General features: G+C 54.4%; 1 protein-coding gene across 6 annotated transcripts in view; it reads left to right on the top strand.

Moving 5' to 3' along the window:
• Window positions 1-24,678, top strand: part of Ttc28 (tetratricopeptide repeat domain 28) — a 409,996-nt gene that overhangs the window by 376,333 nt on the left and 8,985 nt on the right. For all 6 annotated transcript variants that reach the window (XM_030254333.1, XM_030254334.1, XM_030254335.1 and 3 more), the window contains 7 exons: window positions 10,418-10,558; window positions 15,078-15,222; window positions 20,045-20,224; window positions 20,667-21,387; window positions 22,359-22,483; window positions 23,842-24,073; window positions 24,558-24,634. In XM_030254333.1, coding sequence (XP_030110193.1) covers window positions 10,418-10,558; window positions 15,078-15,222; window positions 20,045-20,224; window positions 20,667-21,387; window positions 22,359-22,483; window positions 23,842-24,073; window positions 24,558-24,634 — 1,621 coding nt within the window. The remainder of the gene's footprint in view (window positions 1-10,417; window positions 10,559-15,077; window positions 15,223-20,044; window positions 20,225-20,666; window positions 21,388-22,358; window positions 22,484-23,841; window positions 24,074-24,557; window positions 24,635-24,678) is intronic.

Genomic DNA, 24,678 nt, shown 5'->3' on the forward strand with positions numbered 1-24,678 from the left:
GGCACGACACGCATGGCCTCTGCCCCTTGGCTCTCACCAGTGTCTGCTTTCCAAGCCCCACAGAGCAGAAGCTGGCTTGCAGCATGGCTGTCAGGCCGATGCATCTGTGAGTGCTGTAGGCAGCCTCTTGAGCAGCTCCTTTGCCTCTCCTGCTGCAAAGCCAGAAACAAATATTTAGCTGGCTGCAGAGAGCCATTCACATGAGTGCTGTCCCCCTGGGGGTCTTCTGCACACAGCGCCTGGCTGCTCCTTCCACGTGACACAGGACATATAATATATTTATGTCTGGTGTAACCATAGAAACCTGTTGTATCCGTGAAGACATTGCAATTCTGCTTCTCACCAGAAAGACGGATAAAGCCCCAGGGCAGCCGCCACTGCTGCAGGCTGCATTCAGTAGTGGCCACATCTGCGGACTTTAACAAAGTATCAGATAGACACAAGGAGGTAAAAACTGCTCTGGGTGTTCTTTTAGATGCTGGAGCCAAACCATCATTTTCTCTCATCACCCACACAGCTTGCACTTCATTACTTATCCCGAAGACAGTGGTCATGTTTGTGTGACTTCCTCTAGGGAGTCAGAGGCATAAGGCAAATATACATTTGTCATACAATTGTACAATTGTTGGCTTTCAGAGAACACAGTGTGGCCATTGAAAGGGGTGGAAATGATGCTGGTCTAACCCAGGCTCCTTCATTCCCTGGATGCAGCAGTAAGGTCTGCCTTCCTGGTCACTGTGAGGAAGGCAGTCATTTAAGAGAAAGGCCCAGTCCACAGCAGCCGTGGCACTGGCTGGTGGCACTGCCCCAGTCTTCATTTCCTTTTTTTGGTCCCCTGCAGGGGTCGTAATGCCTGAAAAAGCTAGCTTTTGTTAGCGCATCTACGTTGCCTCAATACTTACCAAAGCCTGCTTCACAAATATTTATTAATTATAAAACCCCCAAGGGAGACATGGAATATCAATCCCACCTCTTTTCCAATTAATTCTGCACCTTTCCATTTGGCAAATATGTATGTTTTGTGGCTCTTAATAGAGCAAGGAACCCTTTGGCTCTTTTGTCTGTGCAGTGGCTTGTTGTTGGCTCTGTGTGTGTGTGTGTGTGTGTGTGTGTGTGTGTGTGTGTGTGTGTGTGTGTGTGTGATTTAAAGGAATTTATCCATGGAAGCTCCCAGTGCAGCTGAGAGATGACTTGGGCGACATCTGCTGGCTGGCTGGAGAAGTAGGCTGCTCCACAGAACCAAAAGCCATGCCCTTACCCCAGGCCCTAAGTAAATCCTAAATCTACAGGGCCCGGTGGACTGTGGGTGGTAGGTACAATCATAGCTAAGAAGGCAGGGCATTTACACTTACTGTTATTATTTTCTTTATTATTGTTATTTAAATGGCAGTATTAGAAAGCAGGGGATGTTTCCCACCAGCTAATAACCATTTAAGTTGCATTTGGGGGCTTTCATGACTTGACGACAGCTTCTCAAAATCGCCGGGCTGTTAAACCCCCTACTGGGTTAATGTGGCAGAAAAAGACAAGAAGGGCGCTTCTGTGCGGAGGCCTCTCTGGTGTCTGGGGGGTGGGGAGGGGAGCAGGTCTTTTCAGAAAATCCAATTAGAGGGAGAGAGGGGAAGAACCCCCCAGTGCCCCAGGCAGACACTCAGCCTTCAGGCAGGAAAGCAGTATAGACAGGAACCTGCCTCTACCCAAAGCTCATTGGAGACAGAGGGTCTCTATCCTGAATGCAAGGGTGTGGACGCTTATCCTAACCACTCCCAAGGAGGAGTACCGGCCACCTTTTCCCCAGACTCCCCTAACCAGTGTGGGTATTCAACTGACTATTCCAAGGAAGACTGAGAGAATAGCCAATAACTCTAGAGATTGCCACCGCTTCTTTAGAGACTGTCTTCTACACAAATGCCCCTCTCCCAGGGGTTGCCCAAAATTGGGGCACCACTGTTAAGTGGTCTCATTTTCAAACCAAGTAGACTGGGTCTGGTGGCTCTCAGTGGAATCCTTTTGTGCATAAATTTTAAAGGTGGGCTGCTTGCCTAGAGTCAGAATCCTGCACAAAGCTGCTACATACCACACAATTCTGTTGCAGCTATCTAGTGCGTATTTGCTGTGCTGCATGGGGTGTCGTGTGTAGAGCAGCTCTGAGGGCTCTGCCCAGTATGCTCCTGAGCTGTGGGACTCCCTTCTCAGTGGTCACTGTGACTTCCTCCTTACACAGGGGTTTCAGAAGTCACTCAGCACTTTACTGTGACTTTCATCCGTGCAATTGTGGGGGGGGACAGAAGGCTCTGAAGAGACTTCAGAAGGTTTCCTCTTCTTCGTGCCACACCCCCTCCATACCACACCCACATATAAGCCTCCTACACAGCGCCTGGGGGCATTCCGGCACATCTGTTCCTGTACTCTTGGACTCCTGGACTCTTGGTGAACAAGGGCTTTGAATGGACTTGGAAGGCCATTCCGGTTGAGGTGGTCCTTCTGTGCTTTGTAGGATAGAATCCAATGAAGATGAACCCATACATAGTGTATAGTGAGGGATCTCGTGCTGCGGAAAGCTGAAGGGATGGGGCAGCTGCCTGGTGAGCCTGGAGCTTCTATCCTGAGTGATTCCGAGTCACCACCTGTACCTCTGAGGGCGAGGGCAGCACAAGAAGGCTGTCTCGAAGCTTACCTTCCCTTGGCTGTTCTGACACTGCTCCCAGTGGAGCAGGCTCTCCTACCTGGCTTTTGCCACGAGGTTTAATGACAGTGTTCTAGGAGGGCCTCGACATCAAGCAGCCAAGCTCAGCTGCTGTAACTGCTCATGATTCCTGACAGCCAAGAGTTGGAGCTCACGGTCGTCTGTGAGGCCCAGAGCTCCTATCTGGGAGGGGTGCCTGATGCTCTCCGTGCTCACACATGCACACCCACCTTCCCCCTGTGGCATGATGTGATATGGGGCTGTCACAAACCCTTAAAAATCCCATCCAGAGTGGAGGGAAAAGCCAGTGCCATGGGCTTGAGGCCCGGCAGCATCCAAGAGCACAGTGTCCCCTATGGTCCCAGAGTCAGTCCTATGACAAGCAAACGCTGTCTTCCAGAGACACTCAGGGGAAGCCCCTTCTAGGTTCTACTGAGGAACTGGGAGAAAGGGATCCTGGGATCACTGTGAATCCAGCAGAATTTTGTTTTCCAGTGGCTGAGTGGTTCTCCTGGGTAGATAGGAGCCCCATGTGCCATGAAGTTTCTGGTTCTGTCAGCCCCACAATGCTGGGCAGTGTGTGTGACCCAGACACAGGTAGTGACATCCAAGAGGCCCTCAGAAGTCTATGCTGAGCTTGGCCAGAGTCCAGGCCTTTGGGCACCAGAGCCCAGTGACCCACTGAGCTGTGTTTCCTAGGTGATTCCAACCCAGTTAATCCAGCAAAGAAGAGGCCCAATACCAAGGAACTATTTTAAATTAATTTCTTTATGATAAATAAGTGTTTGATTTATACACCTATCTTATATATCCCTGTACCCAAAGTCACAGAGGAAAAAAAAATTGGGGGGGGGGGCAAAAAGTGGTCTCAAGAGCCATGGCCAGGGTCCAAAGGTTAAAGGTGTTTGCTGCACGAGCCCCATGACCTGGATTCAACACCCAGAGCCCATGTAAAGACTGAAGGAGAAAACTGACTCCACAGTTGTTCTCTGACCTCCATATGCACTTTGACATGCACATGCTCCCCATACACAGGCTCGCACACACATCCACACGTCAGGCATGTATACACACACACACATCCACACGTCAGGCAGCGCACACACATCTGCACATCATGCACAAACATATCCACACATCATGCATGCACACACATATCAGGCATGGCTCTTTCCCCACTCTTTCCCCCCCTCCATAAATATATAAGTGGTTTTCTTTTTTTAAAGATTTATTTATTTATATGAGTACACTGTAGCTGTTTATAGATACATCAGAAGAGGGCATCAGATCCCATTACAGATGGTTGTGAGCCACCATGTGGTTGCTGGGAATTGAACTCAGGACCCATCTCCAGCCCCAATACATAAAAGTGTTTTACAAAGGAATCTGGTGATTTGAATAGGAAAAGTCCCCATGTTGTTTAGATGTTTGGCCCACAGGGAGCAGCATTAGGAGGTGTGACAGTCTTGGAGGAGGCGTGGCCTTGTTGGAGGAAGCATGTCACTATGGGTGTGGGCTTTAAGGTTTCCTAGGCTCAGGTTCCACCAGGTGTGGAATGAGAGCCTCCTCCTGGCTGTCTGCAGAGGGTAGTCCCTTGATACTGCCTGCAGATCAAGATGTAGGATCAAGATCAGTTCCTCCTCCAGGATAGATGCTGCCATGCTTCCCGCCATGATGATAATGGACTGAATCTCTGAAACTGTAAGCCCGTCCAGTTAACTGTTTTCCTTTATAAGAGTTGTCTTGGTCATGGTGTCTCTTCACAGCAATTAAATCTTAATTAAGACCGAATTCCAAATACAAGAACTGCACAAACTGTACAAAGCCTTGTAGTGATGACCATGGTCCGGACACCAGGCTTCACACCAGTCTGGGGTGATGGAGTCTGGACTGTGGGGCCTTGAACAGGTGGGTTGCTGTCTCTCCTGTGTCCTTCCTAGCCTGACCCTTGTCATTTCCAGCTCATCTTAGAGGCCACTCAGGACGGTCCGACCTTACCCCAGATGTTGGCACTTGGTGTGCTTGTAGCGCTTATTCAGCTGGTCCTCTCTGCCCTCTGTGGAGTGGGCCCTTCAGCTCTCCCCAGAATCCCAGTCTTTATAGATTTACCACAGAAAAAAAAGCATCTCCCACACAGCAAGAATGGCAGCTGACCAGGGCCTGCAGGACCCCTTCTATGGAATGGGGAACAGGGCAGTTCTGTCTGCAGGTTGGAATGGAAGGCAAGATCTTCCTCTCTACTGTACCTAGGGGCCAGGGGAATCTCCAGGACAAACAAACAAAGAACTAGCCCTGGTCACACACTTCATCAAGTCAGGGATGAAGCTGTTCTGGACACCTCTTCTCAGTATGCTATGGTGTCATGGGCCGGGTCTGGCTCCCTCAGCTTCCTGAACCTGGGCCTGTCTGCTTCTCCACCTCCCACTCACCACCACCAAGGCAGGAGAGAGAATGCACAGGGCCACTCTTACCTGCTGTACTGGCTAGTTTTATGTCAACTTGACACAGGCTGGAGTTATCACAGAGAAAGGGGCTTCCATGACATCCAGCTGCAAGGTGTTTTCTCAATTAGTCATCAAGTGGGGAGATCCCCTTGTGGTTAGTGCCATCTCTGGGCTGGTAGTCTTGGTTCTATAAGAGAGCAGGCTGAGCAAGCCAGGGGAAGCAAGCCAGTAAAGAACATCCCTCCATGGCCTCTGTATCAGCTCCTGCTTCCTGACCTGCTTGAATTCCAGTCCTGACTCTCTTTGGTGATAACAGCAATGTGGAGCTGAATAAACCCTTTCCTCCCCAACTTGCTTCTTGGTCATGATGTTTTGTCCAGGAATAAAAACCCTGACTAAGACCCCTGGCAAAGTGGCTTCCAGGACTCTGGTTGCAGTGGCTCCTTGGAGGTACCTTGCAGTCACTGAGCCTGGTAGTCACCTCTGCTCCTCTCAGCCTTTCTCAGCCTCTGGTGCTGGAGACATTTCCCCTGGCCTTGATGGGTGGCTGTGTGGGACTGAGACTGAGCAGAACCACACTGGGTCTCTAGGAAGTGCTCTGTCCTCCCTGATCCCAGTCACCACAGGGGGTGGGGCCCTCATTGGCCTGGCCTCTGGTGAGCAGAGGTGAGTGGACTGGGAGTGGACTCTGTAGGGTCGAGGTCAGGGTGCCCCTCCTATTCCCAGAGGGGTAAGGCAGTGACAGGCTGTAGCACTCGTGTGTCTTTGTTCCCTCCTCTTTGGCCACAAACTCCACTAACAGGGACTAGAAGTCCAAGACAATACTCAAAGCCTTTTCCTGTAATTGCCTATAAGGGAAGAGGTCCAGTTCCATGACTTTCTGTGTTGACATTTCATTTTCTGTATACATGGCTCAGGCACACATGCACACACAGCATGCATGCACATGTGCACACACACACACACACACACACACGCACACACACACAGGATATCAATGCATGCTTGCTCTATGGGCGTGGGGCAGGGCCTCTGAGTCTTCCCTTGCCCACATCTGTCAGTGGTAAATGATTACCACAGGAAAACATAGCAGATTAAGTGACTGCACTGTTTCTTATGGCTTTCGGCATTTGCACCAAGGGATGCATGCACTGCGAGAATCGATAAAATCTCCAGAAAGGACTTGTAGTGACACACGGTAACAAGTGTCACATGCACAGTGTGCCTTCTGCTGCAGACTCTCACATACGCTCCCGTATGGCACTCAGAACAGTCCCTGAGTGAAGCAGCAGATGTGCACCGAAGTGCGTGTGCCTCCGATTCCTGCACGACCCTTGCAGGAACAACCGGAGTGGGAAGGAAACATGTCCCTTCAGGGCCCTTCACACCTGCCAAGTGCTGTGTACCACTGCCCATCCCTACTCCTCTCCTGCAGGTGACTAGCCTGGTTCACCTGCAGGGAGGAGGGTCTGCTGGTCTTAGGTCCCAGGAACATATCTGGAAGGGTGTGATTCCACCCCATCACCCAGGTGTTCCCACAGGGACTGCACTGGGCTCTGTCCACGTCACACATCAACTCAGAGGATGCATAAGACGTATTTCAGGGGGAGTGCCATTGACTATACACTCCCAGCAAAGACCTAAAAACGAGACACCAAGAAATGAGGCTTCCGCTCAATTACAGCTTTGTGTTCCCTGCTGGCTGACTGTGGAGCTGACAGGAAACAAGCCTCAGCCGTTTGATCACTGTATTTACTGAAAGCAGAAAAGCTAGGCCAAGACCGTGAGCTCCTCCCCTCAGCACTGGAGTTCAGACCAGATCACTCCAGGCCACGGAGACAGACTTCACAGAGCTCTGGGCTTCAAGTGATTTTCTCTCAAAAGCACTTGGAAGGCCATTTTTATTCTTTTATCAGCGTGACAGTCAAGGGGCAAGTCAGGATGTGGGGGGAGGAGTGTGGAGGGAGCCGAAGGGAGGAGGGAGAGGGGGAGGAGTGTGGAGGGAGCCGAGGGGAGGAGGGAGAGAGGGGAGGAGGTGAAGAGAGGGAGGGAGAGAAAAACAAGGGAAGAGAATGTGAACGAGAACACAGTCTCCTGTCAGGTAAATGTAATAATCCACTTTCAGACATCCAGGTTTCTGGCATCATTTAGAGATAACACTAAAGTAACTGGGTTTTGGCTTTATGGAGGACAGCCATTTCTCGAGTGACTCGAAGCAGAAGCCTTTCCCAGGAGACTCAGGGAGGGGAAGCACATTAGTGACTGGATTGCTGAGGAGGGCCAGGCTGTGAACAAGGAGGGTTTGACATCAGAGTCTGTGGCCACTGTGCAGTGCATGGCTACGAGGTCTGGGGTGTGTGACATCAGCTAAGGAGAGAGCAGCCTGGGCAGGAGTCCCTGCATCTATTTCTGTGCACACTCAAGCGCCTCTCTCTTGACCGTCTCTGGTCTCAATGGTGTCATAGCAACAGGCTGTACTACTGCTAGTTTGGTGCAGCAAGGGCACAGAGGTCTCTGGGGACACTGCCCCTCCTTACCAGTCCTCTCCAAGGCTTAAACAGAAGAGGGGCTTTCTAGTAAGGTTAAGGGGCTCAACGAACTGCAGCTTAGCCTTGTAATGTAAGAGGAAAGCTGGGACCCCTGGGCTATGCGGGCAAGGCTACCCATTACTGTTCTAGAGCAGGAAGATGGCCACCTTCTGTGTTTGTGTTTATACACAGTCTAAAGCCAGCCTCAGGTAACCACATCCCCTGGGTGTGGACGCTAAAAGGAACGTAGCTATCTATGATGGGGTGCCTCCTGCACTGACCCTTCCCCCTCTCCAGCAAGATGTCCTGCCGAGACAGCCCATGCAGTGGGATGTCCCTACCAAAGTGAAGGCCAGACCCTTCCCATCTTATAGGTCAGCTAGAATTAACTGTGAAATAGCAGAGGGGCTGCCTGAGGGAGCACACCTGATGCCCAGCTTCCTACACGTTCTCAAGAGCATCCCCCCCCCAAGAAACGTGCAAGGCATTTGGTCCTGAGGACAGGCAGGGGTCTCGGAGGCACTGAACTTGTGCGGTGATAGCAGAGAGCTCCCTCAGTGGGAAGGAGAGCTTTGCTTTGAAAGAACCACCCTTCTGTGACCATGGGGCTTGAGGCCAGGAGCTTGCCTCTCCACCCTGAGCACAGGGCCTGAGGACCAGTCTCTTGCGGCCATCTCCAGCTCAGGATTGGAAGTCGCTCTTCAGCAAGCAACTGCTCATTGGTACAAGAGAAGCTTTGAGGCGGGGACTCAAGATGAGTTAGCAAGAGATGCTGGGATGTAAACAGGGCCATGCCAGTGCCGAGCTCCTGCCCGGCTGATGGACAACATGCTCACAGGGATCAGGAGGCTGAGTTTCTGAGCAGAAATCCTTTTTGGAGCTTCCTGCCATTCCCGTCTATTCCCGGTGCAGGATGAGCCCTGGCACAGCTCCACAGCACTGATTCATGGCTGTCTCTTGGAGGGTCACAACTGTGAGCATCTTGGAACCCACCATGGCCAGCATGTTTTATCCTCACGACAGTAGCAGGCTGGGCTCTGGCAGGGCTGGGTCAGGTTCCAGCAGGATAGGTGGGCGCCTTGGAGAGAGTGCTGTGGAGCCTGCCTTGTTCTCTCCTCCTTTCCTGCCCTCACCAGGATGCCAGCTTCTGCTGTGGCTTTGCCTTCTGTCCTCCATAGCATGGTGATCTCCGTATCAACCTCTGCTAACCCCACAGGACAGGCAGGGGGCTGGAGCAAGAACAGAGCCCTTGCCATCCCTTGGGGACCCAGGAGTAGAGACGGCCAGGGTAAGAAATCAAGCTAGAACCCTTATGTGTAGAGAGCCTCAAAACAAAAAGAGCAAGAGTGGTGGGCCAAGGCCATCAGAGTAGGACTAGAGCATGGTGGACAGGACAGAGAGCAAGCACTGCAAAAAGGGACACTGGCCTTGGTGCCCACGGCATAGATGACCAGGGCCTCCCTTCCACTGCTCCTGGCCACACCCATCCTGAAGCCTCCCTACCTTCCCTGCCGAGCTGCAACTAGTTCTGTCTGAAACTCTGCCTACCGATGATCCTTCTGTCTCTTCTACTGTGGCCGTCAGAAGAGTGACCAAGACCAGGCCCAGACGGTGGTGAAGGCTTTCCACACAGCACCTGTGGCAGATTCCTGCCTGCTCACTGGCACTCCCATCTCACCCCCACCCTGGCTGCTCCTGCAGCATTCACTGGGGAACATAGTAGTACAGAGTGCTATTCCTGTGTAAAGGTTTCCATGATCATCAGCACCATCTCTGAGCCTCTCCAGGGCAGCCCCAGCTAAGGATCTGCTACATACCAGTTGCTCAATGAAAGGAGACTTTTTTACATAGGGTCTTAGCAGGTCGAAGCAGGCCTTGAACGCACGACTCTCCTGCCTCAACCTCCCAAGAGTGGAGATTGCAGGCATATACCACCACCTAGTGTACTTTTTCTTACTCTCGCTATTGGGTAAACTGCTCTTTCAGTTTGCTGGGGTCAGGAATACAAGACTACTCTGTCATTTCAACAAGGAACATTTAAGACTCTAGAAAGTGTGAATGAATCACATAGAGACGCAAGCTCTGGAGAATATAAGTCACACTGGAGACTCGGCCCTCACGTGTGAGCCCCAAGGTCTCACTCTGGACATTTCCAGATGTGAATGTGACCTGGGCCTGATGCTGAGTCTGGGTCCAGGAGGCCATAGGCAGAGAGAATGGTGGGATGGTGATTTGGGCATCATTGTGGTCCTCTGTATCCCCCTGCACAGCACACAGCAGGACATGAAGCAAGCCTGTAGTCATTTTATTTATAAATCAGGGCTCTGCTGCACATGTCTGTCACGGGGGAGGGGGCTATGAATGAATTCCAAACTGGTCGCATACTCAAGTTCCACCCAGGGAAGGGACCCAAGAAGCCAGTGCTATCCATCAAAACCATCCGTGACTGTCTCCCCATCTCAGACTAGCCCCATGCTTGGTACAGTACAGGTGATCAGCAAATGTTTCTAGAATGGATTAGAATAAACCTGTGCTAGGGATTGCCCCACTAAAACACAGCCTGGACAGAGTGCCTGCTCCTCCAGCATGTGCTCAATGCTAGGGCACACACTGTTCAAACACTGCTCCATCTGCACAGTTCATTGTTGCTGTGTAGACGGTACAGGCACCAGCGAGCCACAATGTGGAAGGCAGTGGGGGCGCTTAGCATCAGGAGGACGACTCCACAGTAATGGCGCCTCTCTGGTGGTTTTCCACAGGGCCTGTGCCAGCAGTGAGACAGAAAGCGAAGCTGGAGACATCATGGAACAGCAGTTGGAGGAGATGAACAAGCAGCTTAACTCGGTAACCGACCCCACGGGCTTCCTGAGGATGGTGCGCCACAACAACCTCCTGCACAGGTATGGATGGCGCTCAGCCCCAAACACAAGGTGCTCCCTGCAGCACGTGTCCCTGTGCTCCTTCCGTGGGACACGGAGCTATAGCAGCAAGCCTGGTGCTTTGCCTCTGTACCAACAATTCAGATGGAGGCGGTGCAGGCTCTCCACCTTCCTGTTTTTAATACAGTGGAGTCCAGGGTTGTTGGCCTGCCATGCCAAGTCTGAGCTGCCTGCCCAGCCTCAGGAAGAAGTTGAGTAGCTCTCACCTCTCTGCCAGCTTCTCTCAGGCCTACAACTCAGGAGGCCAAAAGGAGCCAAGAAGCCAGCAGGGTGGGAGACAGAAGTGGCCCAGAAATGAACTTCTCCACATCCAGCCACCCTGACCCAGTTCCCTGCCACTTAACAGATGGGTGGGTTGTGGGTGAAATTGCTATGGCCCCAGGCTTATGTTAGCCATATTTTGTCAGAATTCATAATTCCTGTCTTCAAGGGATGATGGCTATTTCGGGAGTGCAGAGGGACCAGAGGGACTAGACTGGGTGGGTAGCCTTTCTTGGCAGCCCTACATGTAGGCACTGTGTACCTTGTCTGTAGCAGCCTGGTTTCCTGTCATTGTGTTATCAGGGTGACAGCAGTGTGTTTGCCTTCCCAGGGCCCAGCAACTTTAGGAAAGAAGCCAAAAGCGTGAGGGACAAGCTGGTCCTCCCTCCCTCTTGGCCGTGGGGGTGTCCCTCTGTCTTAGAAGGACTCAGCCAGATGCAAGGAGGTGTGGGGTTGGGCTAGACTTGGCATCTTCTCCACCTGGGTGGCAAGGGATAAGATTTTGGCTTGTGATCAAGAACAGCAAGCCCAAAACTAGATGCAGGCCTCACCAGGCTGTAGTTGACACCTAGTAGACACCTTCTCAGTCCTAACATGTGCACAGACCCCCCCCCCCACCATGTCCCTTCAGTGTGGCAATTAAGGACCACTCTGCAAACATCAGCTGGCTTCCTGGTATGTGGGCAGCATCGCATGGCTGATGGCCCTCTTGCCAGGCAAGAGCGAGGCTGAGCGTGGAGACAAGAGTGTCTCCTCATTACTTCTTAATTCACTTTCCTGTCTACAATATGCTAATCCCTCAAGACTGTATAGAAGACTGGGAGGTGGACTCAGCTCAGCAGCCCCAGAAGCTCCCTACCTGAGGCCCTGTCCCAGGGATGACACTCCCCAGCTGCAGGTGACAGTGAGTGCTGGAGATGCCGCTAAACCCCAACTCTGCCCCCCACAGCCCATGCCTGGTAACTCCAGCCCCAGCCGGATATGCTAGTGCTGTGGGTGTCAGCCCCTTCGGAGGTCAAATGACCCTCTCACAGGGGTCACCTATGACCATCAGAGAACACAGATATTTACATCAAGATCCATAACAGCAGCAAAGTTACAGTTATGGGGTAGCAACAAAAATAATTTCATGGTTGGGGGTCACCACAACATGAGGAACTGTATTTAAAGGTCGTGGCATTAGGAAGGACAAGAGCCAGTGTGCAGGTGGGCCTGCAGGTGCTTCCGGTCCCCATGCTGACTACCCCCACCCCATGCCTGAGCATTCACCGTTCACAGGGAGTGGTGATGCAATCCTGGAAGAGGGCCTTGCAAGGTGGCCAGCACTACGTGACATGTCACTCCCAACAGAGTGGTGGCAAGATGGGGTTCATCCCTCACCCATACCCTGAGGCAAGTGGGTGGTCTCCAGACCCCCACTCACACAGTCTTACCCCTTCTCAGGATGCTAAGTGGAGTCAGATAGCCTCTACGTGACCCTGCCATCCACTCTCTCCATAGTCTGTCCCCTCTGTATGGCCCAGAGGAGTCCCAGGCTTGTCATTACTGACTCCAGATCTTTGCCTGGCATTGGGACATGACCAAGTCTGGCTTTCCTAGCTGAGTACTCTCTTCTTCGAAGATTCCCTGGTGCTTTGGGTATAGAGGTCTTTGCCTGCTCCCTTGCATTTTTTCTCTGGGTCTGTCTGCCCAACCCCACCCCCACCCCCGCCCTGGGCTGCACATCTCTAGAGACTGGATTTGCTCTAGGATTTCTTTCTCCACCCCCGAGGTGCTGGCTACCTTGCTACTACATACTTACATGTGCCTGACTCACTTAACTGGAGAGTGGGGGAAGGATAGAAGGGTCCTTTGGTCAGGTACCACCCCAGCAAAGAGAAGGCACCTGTGATGCTCAGCTGATGCCTCTAAGCACCAGCACAATGTAGCACTTCCCTGATCTCTGTTGACCCTTCTTCCCATAGCTGTAAAGGGCACGGTTCAAAGGAAACTGGGAAGGCTTGCCCCACCTTCTCTAACTGGCCCTGGAGGAAAGTCCCTCTGGCTTGCTCTCTCAGGCAACAATGGAATAGCTGTCACTGATAGCAGGCTTACAAGGAATCCAGCTGTTCCAGCTGCCTGGAAGAAGCAGTCACCCAGAGCCTCGTAGCTACATGAAGAGGCAGCACAGGATCTGACCTGTCAGATGGAAAGTCTGTGGTCCAGTCTCCCAGACCCCACTCACCCTCCTTAGATGCTGGCCCTGGGCTTCTAAAGCTCCAGCAAGCACTCACCTGTGTGTGCTTAGGCTCCTCCAGGCGCAAAGCAGGATCATTCTGGCCCCTGCGGACAGCTCCTCCCAACATATCTGAGGGGTCCTTGTGAACTCACAGGGAGCAACGCCCCGTGGGCTTGCTTTGGGGTGTAGAGCCTCTGCAAAGGGCTGACCACGTTGCTGTCATGGATAGGTGAGAAGGCTACTGCCCCTGCCTGTAGTCTCACCTCTCCATGCCAAGCACAGGTAAGGTCAGTGGGCCCCTATGCTGCCCCCGAGCAGCAGTGTCAGGAGGGACAGATGCCAGCTCCCTTGCCATCCCAAGCTTCTGCGGAAGGTGGTGGGCTCAGGGGCACAGCAGCGTCTGTCAGGGGAGACCAGGCTTAGTCACACCAAGCCGACAGCCGCCTCTTCCAACAGTGTGTGAACAATACGCCCTGGGTTGCACCTGCCCTGCCTCCTCCCTGCACAGCACAGGCTGCTGTGCTCTGCAGTCCTCTAAAGTGGGTTCATAGCCAAGGAACCCCCTCTTCCTGGGGCTGAGCTGTCACTTAGCTGTCCCAAGTGGAGCTGGGACTTAGCTGTCACTGTCCCAAGTGGAGCTGGGACTGGATGGCAAGACAGTGATCTACCGCCACCTGCTGGATCTCTGTGATAGTGCAAGTCCAGTGGCATACAAAGCTTGACCCCTGCCCTGCCCAGGGCAGCTGCAGAGATGAGAGACTGGAGAGGGCCCCTGAGGACTTCCTTGGGGACCTGGCCTGCTGCTGGGTCAATGGGAAGTGGGAAGGTGCCTGTCCTGTGCCAGCCCTGAACCCAGCCCCCTTGTACAGCCAGAAGGGAGCCAATGCTCTGCTCAAGCACGTCTTCAGAGAACAATGTGCACATCTCTCCTTCGGAGAGCACTGTCCCTGGATACAGAGTGTCTCTCCAGGGTCATCTGTACACCAATGGCTCTGGTAGCAAAGCTATAGCACACCCTGTCACTTGTAATCATATTTCCCGAGTAGAGGGGAATGGCTGCACCCCAGGAAATAGGTGGGACGGGGAAGACCTAAGGGAGAAAGTAGAACACAGGAGCCACAGCCGGGGAGGCACACAGGCCCCCTCCAACTGGCCCCGGAGGAAGCCCTCTGGCAACAACTGAATAGCTGTCACAAAACTAACAGGCAGAGCACTTGCCATACAGCCTGCTGCTCTGTCTGGCGTCTGGCACAGTTCGTGCCAGTGCAGGTCCTGCCGCATACCGTGGAAACAATACACTGCTAACACTCGACAGTCTCACAGAGTGTGCTACCAGCTGGCCACGTTGAGGCCACGAGCCAGGCTGCCAGGAGGATTCTGCCACCTCCTCCCCATTTACCTGCATGCTTAGTGGAGACCATGGTTCTGCCTAGCAGTACTTAATAACCTAAACATATTTTCTGAATCAGTCAGTAGTTGTCCTTGTCACCCTTTGAGAGTATGACTCCTGGAGGTCCTGGGGGTTGAAGATGCCTCTGTGTTAGTGAAACTGCCCCTAATAGCTGCTCAGAGTGCCCCTCCTCTACAGGCAACTTTCCAATCAGCTGCTCTCAGGGCACCCCTGTGAAATGGAGAGTCCCTGTCAGGGTCTGGCTGGGTTTGGCCAGCAGATCCTTGTCTTGTCACTTCAGCAGTGAGTTCACTGCTACTGAACGTCATCTTCCTTGTCAGCCTGGCCGCTGCACTGACCCTTCCTGACCCCTGTCTTTGACGGAGCACAATTGCGCCATGCGGGACCAGCACTCTGGGATGTTTGATTACATAGCTGACACCACAGAGATGCACGCACGCTGTTCTGTACAGAACTCAATGTTGTATGACAGTACCCCTGCAAGGGGCAAGCACGAGCTGGAGGTGACAGGCATGCTGAGAGGCCCTGCCTCTGGGCAACCAGAATGATGGAGGGTGAGCTTGATTCCAACCCTGGTCCTGTCTCCCCAGGAGCTGCCAGAGCATGACAAGCTTGTTCAGTGGTACGGTGTCACCCAGCAAGGATGGGACCTCCTCTCTGCCCAGGAGGCAGAACTCACTGGCCAAGCCCCCACTCCGTGCCCTGTACGATCTGCTCATCGCACCCATGGAAGGGGTAAGTGGCTCCTGGGACATGACACCCCTTCGTATCAGAATGCATTTGTTTTTCTGCTTGGTGCGCATGCGCACCATCACCCCCCCAGCGGATTTTTTCTGTTCAGTGTGCATGTGCACCCCCAGAGCACTCCACGGACATGCATTCTTCGCTGGCTGCTTATAGTCAGGATGGCAGGTCTGAGCTTGTGCTTTGCTTTGCTCTGCTCTACATGGGCTGAACGCATTTGGCTCAGTGTCCTCGTGTGCTCCTCGTCTGGTCTATAGGTCATGAGGCTCAACGTGTCAGTGCTAGGAATGAATGCCAGCCACGCCTACCTAATCTTAGATGTTTATTTGGATTGACCCAGGCCACCCCCTTGCTCTTTGCCTGGGTCTCAAACACAGAACCAATGTCTGGTGCTAAAGACACCAACTACAGCCTACCTTGCCCTCTTGCTGGCATATCCAAGCCACATGAGCCTGCCATATCCCTGCTTAATTCAAACAGTGCTCTTGGGTGGTACAGGGACCTTGGTGGGTCTGAGAATTTAGGGGCCAGTTTCAGGCAGGATAGTCACAGACAGCTGTTCTAAGGAGGCAGGAGCATCCCTCAGCAACTCTCTCTCTCTCAGGCACCGTGTATCCTTAAGAGACCACAGTTCACATATGACTTCTCCATTCCCTGAATGGGCACCTCCCTGGTCCTCCAGCGGTGTTTCACCTGGCCTAACAGCTGTGGGATGACTTTCCTGTCTTCTGGCAAGTGACCCTGGCCATCCTTCCTGATGTCTTTTCTCTGTAGGACTGTGAGGACCATCTAGAGGACATGTCGGGTTTGCACAGGGCAAGGTGTACAACACATTAGGGCTGCAGGCAGGGACTGTCACCTGGGCAGGGGGAACTGCTGTGTCCAGGGCCCTCCTCAAGGTCCCTTCAGGAGTTCCTGTCTGAAGCCTTCTCCTGGAAAGGCCAAGCCCCTCTTCCCTTCATGTTCCACCCTGTCCCTTCTTATCTTCACGCTCTCCACACTGCTATGATAGGGCTCCAGCTCACTGTACCTTGCTGATTGAGGAAGACATGGGTTTTTCTCCTGCCTCCCACTGCCACGAGCAGTCTTGCACTCCTCTGCACTTCTATTAGTCCTCTGAACTTGCAGTGCTCCCCACTCCTAGCAACGCTCCCTAGTTCCAGTAGTGCTCTCCACACTCCCAGCAGTCCTCTGCACTCGAAGTGCTCCCCACTCCCAACAGTGCTCCCCATTCCCTATAGTCCTCTGAACTCCCAGTAGTGCTCCCCAGTCCCAGCAGTCCTCTGCACTCCTGGAAGAGCTCCCCACTCGGCATTCTTCACTTGCTTGAGCGTCCTCCCACCTTTGCTCCTAGCCGATTGCATCTCTGCTCCATCAGTGCTGAGGAAGACGAAGAGGCAGACTGCTGTGAGTGTGCTCTCTGCTTGCCCAGATCAGCAAGGCCTCTATCCCAAAGCCCCGTCCCCCGTCTCTGCCATCCACAGAGCAACAATGGGATCTGAGGAGTTGGCTCTTGTCGCCTCCTCCTTCTCTCCCTTGTGACCTAATTCACTCCCCAGTCATGGCCAGGGCCATCCCTCAGCTTCATGTCCCTCAGCAGCTGGCCTGAGGCCTCATGCATGTGCACAGAGCTGCTCTCAGTCTGAGGTGCATTTGCACTGGATCTGATACAGCACAGAAAGCAGAGGACCCTAGGAAGACACTAGGTCATGGTTTCTGTGGCGACCTGGGGGCTTTCCAAGAGCCAGAAACCAGATACTCCCTCCCCCCACGAATCACAGGCCACGTGTCCTGTGTACATGCTTGTCAGAACCCACAGCTGAGGCAGCCCCCTTGATGGCAGCATCTAGTGGAGGTGCCGCTCACCCTAGGGGTCCAATACTTGGTGACAAGTCCAAGCCAGGCTGGGAGTCAGCAGGAAGCTGAGGCCAGGAGGTGCCCAGAGTCAGCGGGGTGTGCTTCAAACAGTCCCTCTTCTGTGACTCCCCCCAGAGTAAGAGTGTGCTGAGGTGGTCTACACACCCTCACGCTCCTGCAGAGGTGCAAAGAAGGGTGGTCTCAGCCTTAAACAGGTAAAACAGCCACCAGAAAACACCTTTGCATGCTGACCACCAGGTACCCACCAGGACTGTGTCCACTGCAGGTGAGGGGCCAATGCTTCTCACACAAGACAGAGTGAGCCAGGAGCTCTCAGCCACCGCAAGCAACGTGGCAAGACTGCTCAAACTTTAAAGACAAAGGATCCACTGTTTTAAGGAAAGCACTTCTGAGAACCTGGGATTCTGTTTCCTGTCCAGTTACAGCTACACACTTAACACATGCTTAGACATGCTTGGTGTGCGCTGCCCCAGAGTCTGGAGCTCCGGCCCTCTCTCATGACTGTCCTGTAGCGGGCCTCCTGGAAACATGCCACTCCTCTCCAGAGGCCACCAGAGGGCGCATTGACGCTGCCAGCCCTATGGGGAGTCACACTGTCCATCAGCTTCCAGAAACAGCCGGTTCCCTCCACACTGTCACAGAAACCGCAGATTGGGATTCATGGATGTTTCATGTGGGGCATGGGATTATCTCAACAACTGCCTTCAGTTAGCTAGGGAACCAGGCCCGACACAACTGAAAGTGGGACATAGTAGGCCGGCGGCGGCGGAGGGGTGGGGGGGGGACCACACACCAGCCTTTGGCTGACTGTATTTCCAGGGAAGTGTACTATCAGGACCATCAGCAAATGCTGAGCCAGATCCCACCTACAGTCACCAGGGAGCAGTATAGAATGTCTGAGTGAAAAGCAGGCAGGAGGTGTGGGTGGCGTGGTCCCAGCAGGTTTAAAGGTGTTAAGGACAGCAATGGGCCTGAGACCTGGTCTGCCTTTCTGGTTGTGAGAGGACAAGGGAGCCATCTCATCTCTGAAGCCCAGGTGACCAGACAACCTATGACCAGTGGTGTTTTCAGGGCTGACTTGGAGTGTGGCCCTGTACATACCAGCAACATGTATGATCTTCCTTCCACACTGCAGGCAAGCTTCACCCAGTGCAAGGCACCGTACCCTGGAGGCAGGCTTGCAGTAGGGCCTTCTCCAGGTGGGCAGTCACTCACTCTATGGAGGCCCAGACTTAAGCATCCTCAGACTTTGGGCTTGCCCTAGTTACAGCCTGCCAGCCTCACCTTTGTATCCCTTTGCTTCCACTCTGCTTGGAGTAAAATTTGAAGCTGGATGCTCCAAAGAGGTCATTCACACAACTTACACACACAGCTGTCTGTCTGCAGAGGCCAGAGGGACAATGACACGTGGCTGCGAGTCAGGTGTGGCACCAGCCACTGGCTGTTCCAACACATCGCGTCACTGTGGATAGCCATGTGTTCACACCTGACCGCGTGTGCTGTGGCCCGTGCTACGGCAGCTCCCTCTGCTCCCTGGGCTGTGAGTGGAGGTGTGCTGGCAGCGGAGAGGCTCTGCCCATGCCATGCAGAGCTCCCCATCCCAACTTGCCGTTTCTGGGGTGGCGGTGACATACTTCCTACTCCCTGGGTCGTACAGCAGCTCGTGTAGCTGCCTGTAAAGCAAGCAGGTGCCCCAGCGATTTCAATTCTCTTTCCCCCAGGTTAGCCAGATTATAAAAGGAAGCAAGGCTCGGGGCCCCGAGAAGCCTGAGCTTCCCACCAGACACTTGTCACTTTGGGTTAGCCAGCATTTCTGCCACCCTCAGCCAGGTGCCTCTGGCAGCAGGCAGATGGGTCACATGAGCACATTTGCTTCCTGAGGGCACAGCCTGTCAACCTCACTGAGTCAGCAGGAAGCATGCTGGGCCCAGGAGACAGGCATTTCTGCCTGCAGTGCCACGGCTGCGGTGACTCCCACTCCATCCCTGTTGAGTGGCAGCCATACTTGCCTCACTCCCAGGCGCTCTCTCCCCTCTCCACTTCCTCCCATGCCTCTTCTCAAGTACAGAGTCCTGCTCTTTAGTGTAGGCTCACCCTGAGTTCATGGCAATCCCCCTGCCTCCCCCCCACACCCAGAGTATTGGGATTATGGGTGGGCGCTGGGTCATCTTCACAGTTGGCTTGTCTCTTCTGAGTCCCAGCCCCACTTTTGGAAAGGCCACTTCTGGGCAGAGCGGGCCGGTCAGCGTCTGCATGCTGTGGCTTGCACACAGACTTCCCCAGGTCCTCACGTGAGATTCTGGCAAGAGAAGTGCTGCCTGTCTAACACCTTCCCACCCCCAGACGCCATAAATGGAAACACTGCCTTCAAAGCTGGGGGAGCTAGATTGAGACCCTGACATCACAACAGTCCCTGGATGACCCCAGGTCCTCCTGGCTCTGAGTGTCTGGCCTTGTGCCTCATCAAATGGGAGACTCACCAGGCTCCAGGAGTCCTTGCTGCCCGAGAGGGTCACGGCACGCACCCCAGTCCTGGTGGCAACACAGCCCTCCAGCTGTGTTCCTGGAGGGCCGCTAGGGCAGGTCTCTCTGCTATGTTCCTGGAAGGCAGCTAGGGCAGGTCTCTCTGCACTCATCCTCTGCCTCCAGGGAGAACACCTGCATCCACAGGTAGTTGCTCTTTGTGTGCCACTCCTCTTCAGACTGGTGGCTCTCATCTCCCCCGCACCCCCCCAGCCTCTCACAGAACTTGACAGACTGTCTGCTACCTAACACAGAAGCCCGCCCTCCGAGTAATTACCAAGTGCGGTACCTGTTAACACTTGTACAGGGCAGCACGCCCAACATCCAGTCTCCAGCCCTGCCGTGACAGTTAGCCAGGGCGATGGTCAGTGTGGCCTCCCACCCTGAGTCCGCTCTTGTTCTTGCTCTGCAGGGCCTAATGCACTCCAGCGGCCCCGTGGGCCGGCACCGGCAGCTGGTCCTGGTTCTGGAGGGGGAGCTCTACTTTGTCCCCTTTGCTCTCCTGAAGGGCAGCGCCTCCAACGAGTACCTGTACGAACGCTTTACCCTCATCGCTGTGCCCGCCGTCCGCTCGCTTGGTCCGCACTCCAAGGTAACAACACACTGCCCAGACTCTGGGTCTCCTGTGCAGCCTGAGGGGCAGGCAGGTGGGCTTGGCAACCAGACCCAGGGCATAATTCATACAGGGTAGTTTCTGCCTCAGTGGATTTGAAGATCTTTTTAGTTTGATGTTGAATTACAACTTTGTCAAGAGGCAGGATCAGTTCAGAGGGAACGGAACAAACTTTTGAAGTCTCTATGGCCGACTCCAGGTCCCAGATGGGAAGGGAGCCGGCCTCCCTGCCATCGGCCTCCCTGCTGTCGCCTGGCTCACAAAGCACATTAGGCATTGGATGTTGCCCAGTTTGCAGAAGCCTCTGCCCTGCTGACAGCAGGGACTGGCTGTACGGGATCACAAAGATGCTGAACACTCAGGGTGAGGGATGTTACCAGGACACCAGCTGCCTGGCTGACAGGGTCTCCTCTCCTCACAGTGTCACCTGAGGAAGACCCCGCCCACATATTCCAGCTCCACCACCATGGCGGCCGTCATAGGCAACCCTAAACTCCCATCGGCAGTGATGGACAGGTGGCTGTGGGGCCCGATGCCCTCAGCAGAGGAGGAAGCATTCATGGTGTCAGAGCTCCTGGGATGTCAGCCCCTGGTGGGCAGTATGGCCACCAAGGAGAGGGTCATGAGTGCCCTGACCCAGGCCGAGTGTGTCCACTTTGCTACCCACGTCTCTTGGAAGCTGTCGGCCTTGGTCCTCACACCCAACACAGAGGGCAACCCCGCCGGCAGCAAGAGCTCCTTTGGCCACCCCTACACGATCCCCGAGTCGCTGCGGGTGCAGGATGACGCGAGTGACGTCGAGAGCATCTCAGACTGCCCTCCACTGCGAGAGCTGCTGCTCACTGCGGCTGACCTCCTGGACCTGCGGCTGTCAGTGAAGCTGGTGGTGCTCAGCTCGTCCCAGGAGGCCAACGGCCGCGTCACAGCAGACGGCCTGGTGGCGCTGACACGGGCCTTCCTGGCCGCTGGCGCGCAGTGTGTGCTTGTGGCTCTGTGGCCCGTGCCGGTCGCGGCTTCCAAGATGTTCGTTCACGCCTTCTACTCATCCCTGCTGAATGGCCTGAAGGCCAGCGCCTCCCTGGGCGAGGCCATGAAGGTGGTGCAGAGCAGCAAGGCCTTCTCACATCCCTCCAACTGGGCAGGTAGGGAGCAGATGCCATTCTGCAGCCGCAGGAGGGTGGGAAACAAGGCCCTGGGTGCCAAGGCTCTCCCTCATACTCAGTCCCTGGAGGCACAGCCACCACCTTCCAGGTCACCCTCAGAAGGAAGCCACAGCTCTCAGCACCAATGGACAGTGTCTGTCACTGGGCACCCAATTCAAAACCCTGTGTTAAGAAAAAAAAGAGAGACCCTGGATGCGTGATACGGTCACGGGAAGGTGTAGATACGGATGTGTGCCATGTAGAGGTCACCTACCCTTCTGCAGCCCAGCACCCCTAGTGGGTGTCACAGCTCCTCCAGGGTAGCCTCGCCTTGTAACTAGCAGCACAAGGCTTCAGTGTGGCTGTGCCACAGAACAGCTGGTGCCTTGGCAGACAGAGCACAGGTCCTGGTGACCCACAGTCCCTCATCAGACCATACCTGTCCTGTCCAGGCTCCTCGGTATCTGTGTCTGAGACCAGACCCTCTGCCTGGCCCTTCATTCCCACAGGAATCCCTGCCTGTGTGCTGGCTTCCTGGGCTAGTGTGCTTGTTTGAAAGTGACATTCGTTTGGGTTGGTTTTGTTTTGTTTTGTTTTTGATAGATAACCGAGGCAGGCAAAGGAGCCAAGGGGTCCGGGAGGGAGACCAATGGGATCCTGCTGCTTAGCTATCTGGCCTTTCAAGTTGGAGGAACAACATGTCTTTACCCCTGGTTGCTGGTTCCTGCCCCAAGTTCTCTCCCATAGGCCTCTTTCCCACAAGAAAGCTTCAGGCTGCTCAGGTCAGAGGTTGCTCTGGAGTACCTACCTGTGGCTCACAGAGACAGCCAAGCAGTCTGGGTGTCCGAGAGGCCAAGCACAGCCCACACCCACCAGCACCCAGCTCTCTCACTGGGCAGTTGGGAGGAAATGGCCAGGGTAGCAGTGCTGTCCCCCGCTGTCCCCTGAGGAGCCCTCTTTGCTGTCCTCAGGTTTCACACTTATCGGGAGTGACGTCAAACTGAACAGCCCCTCGTCACTCATCGGCCAAGCTCTCACGGAGATCCTGCAGCACCCGGAGCGGGCACGGGACGCCCTGCGCGTGCTGCTGCACCTGGTAAGGGCTGACGGGACCCTCTGGGGAATTTGGGTATGGTGCCAGTGAAAACCAGCAGGGACAGCATGAGATGGGGGTGGCTAGATCCAACCGCTCAGTTTCCTACGTGGGGGTGGGATGGGGCGGTGAGATGATGCCTCAGGGTCTAGGGTGGATTAGCCGGATGAGACCCTGGTTGGCAGGAAGACCCCAACAGCCGACAGACATCATTACCAGAGTCTTTCCCTGAATTCAGGAAAGGACTGATTGTGCCCTTGGCCAGCCCGTGTCAGTGAGGCCTGAAGGCGCCTGCACAGTTAGAAGTTGCCAGTTAAGACAGCCACTCGGGAGGCACAGCTAAAAGGACTAGGGGTTAAAGCCTGGACTACGAAAGACTGACTGCCTCATTCCCAAAAATAAAATAAAACGGTGGCACAGAACTCGTCCCGTCTTTGCCGTTTGCTCAGAACATGGAGAGCAGTCTCTTGTCATTCCCAGCCCAACCCTGGCCCAGGCAGACACACGGTTGTCTATGGTCACCTCACAGGCCTAGAGCGACACCATAGCTTCAGAGGAGCCACAGCAGGAGTGGGAAGTAGGCTGTGGCTTAAGGTGGGCAGGCCATCTTTGCTGGGTAATCAGTCATCTTAGCGTACTGAGATGACCCAAGCCAGGCCCGTCAGCCCCACACCCTGGGTCGGGGGCTCTCTGTACACACTGATGAAAGAGAAGGTACATCGTTCTTCAAGCTTGGGTGTGTGTGGAGGTTCTGAATCTTAGGCTGTCAGCAGGCACTGTTCCCAGGGGAGCCTAGCTGCTGTGAGCAGCCACACTCCAGGCCCTGGGGACGCCGAGACATTAGCTTTCTCCGTCACCCCGTATCTGTGAGCCCTTTCGAGTTCTACACCACTGCAGACTTCTAGTTGCACTTTCTGCCCTCTCTGTCCAGCCGGCCTTCTCTGGGCCTCATGAGGCCTCTGGCTACAGGTATATTTACCACTTTCCTCCTCTTTGTAACGGCCAGAGCCACACCCCTAGCTCCCTGCAGGAGGCAATGTGCCTCCGAGACCCCTCTGTCCCAGGGACAGCCACTCCTGACCCTTAGTAAGTGGACACTTCTTCTCCCCCCAAACGTCTGATTTGTGCTGTGCTCTAAGAGAAGCCTCAAGTGACATGCTGGACAGTCTGCAAACCACATGTGCCTCGGGGGCCTGTGACATCTCAGGACAGAGCCAGATGTCCATTGGGAGAGTTGTGCAGAAAATGAAAATCTGGCAGGCACCGGTGGTGGCAGTAGTCAGCATGACACCGCCTTCCCCCAAAGCCCCAGGAGGACGACCAGGGCTGACCTGGGTCTCTGCCTGCCTCATCCCCACCAGGTGGAAAAGTCCCTGCAGCGGATCCAGAATGGACAGCGCAATGCCATGTACACATCTCAGCAGAGCGTCGAGAACAAAGTGGGCGGCATCCCTGGATGGCAGGCTCTTCTCACCGCAGTGGGCTTCCGGCTGGACCCTGCGGCCAGCGGGCTGCCGGCAGCCGTCTTCTTCCCAACCTCAGACCCAGGCGACAGGCTGCAGCAATGCAGTAGCACTCTCCAGGCCCTGCTGGGTAAGCTGCTATGGCATAGAGGGGACCATGGGTCACACAAGGATGCTGGGCCTTGTAGCTAGAAGCATCCCCAGAGGTGAAAGAGAGTCCCAGAGAGGTACTGCCACGGATGCATGGCTGATAACCACCTTACCCAGTCTTCTTGTCTGTGATGGTTGTTGGCCACATCTGGGCTTTGTCCTGTCCTGATGAGAGTATGAGAGTGGTCCTGAGCATATCCTGTCACCAGCAGCTATGCTTCTAGCAAAATCACAGAGCAACCAGGGTGACAGAGGTGCACCATCACCTGGGATCTAGGCTGCCCCAGAGTCAGAGAGTGAAACACAGTGTCAGGGTTCCTTTTCTCTGGAGGCCACATGTTCCTGTCCCAGGCCACACAGGAACATGTCACTGGCCAGGCCAGCCTGTAGCTAACCACCCTCAGGGCCGAGCACCTGGAACTCACTCCTTGGAAGGTGACTTCTGCTCCTCTGTCCCTGCTCAGGTCTGCCCAACCCAGCCCTCCAAGCACTGTGCAAACTCATCACGGCCTCAGAGACGGGAGAACAGCTTATCAGCCGGGTAAGTAGAGCCAGGTGCTAAGTGCAGGCTGGACAGAAAGAGTG

This window comes from Mus musculus, chromosome 5 (genome assembly GCF_000001635.26).
Source record: "Mus musculus strain C57BL/6J chromosome 5, GRCm38.p6 C57BL/6J".
In the NCBI taxonomy this organism is placed as follows: Eukaryota; Metazoa; Chordata; class Mammalia; order Rodentia; family Muridae; genus Mus; species Mus musculus.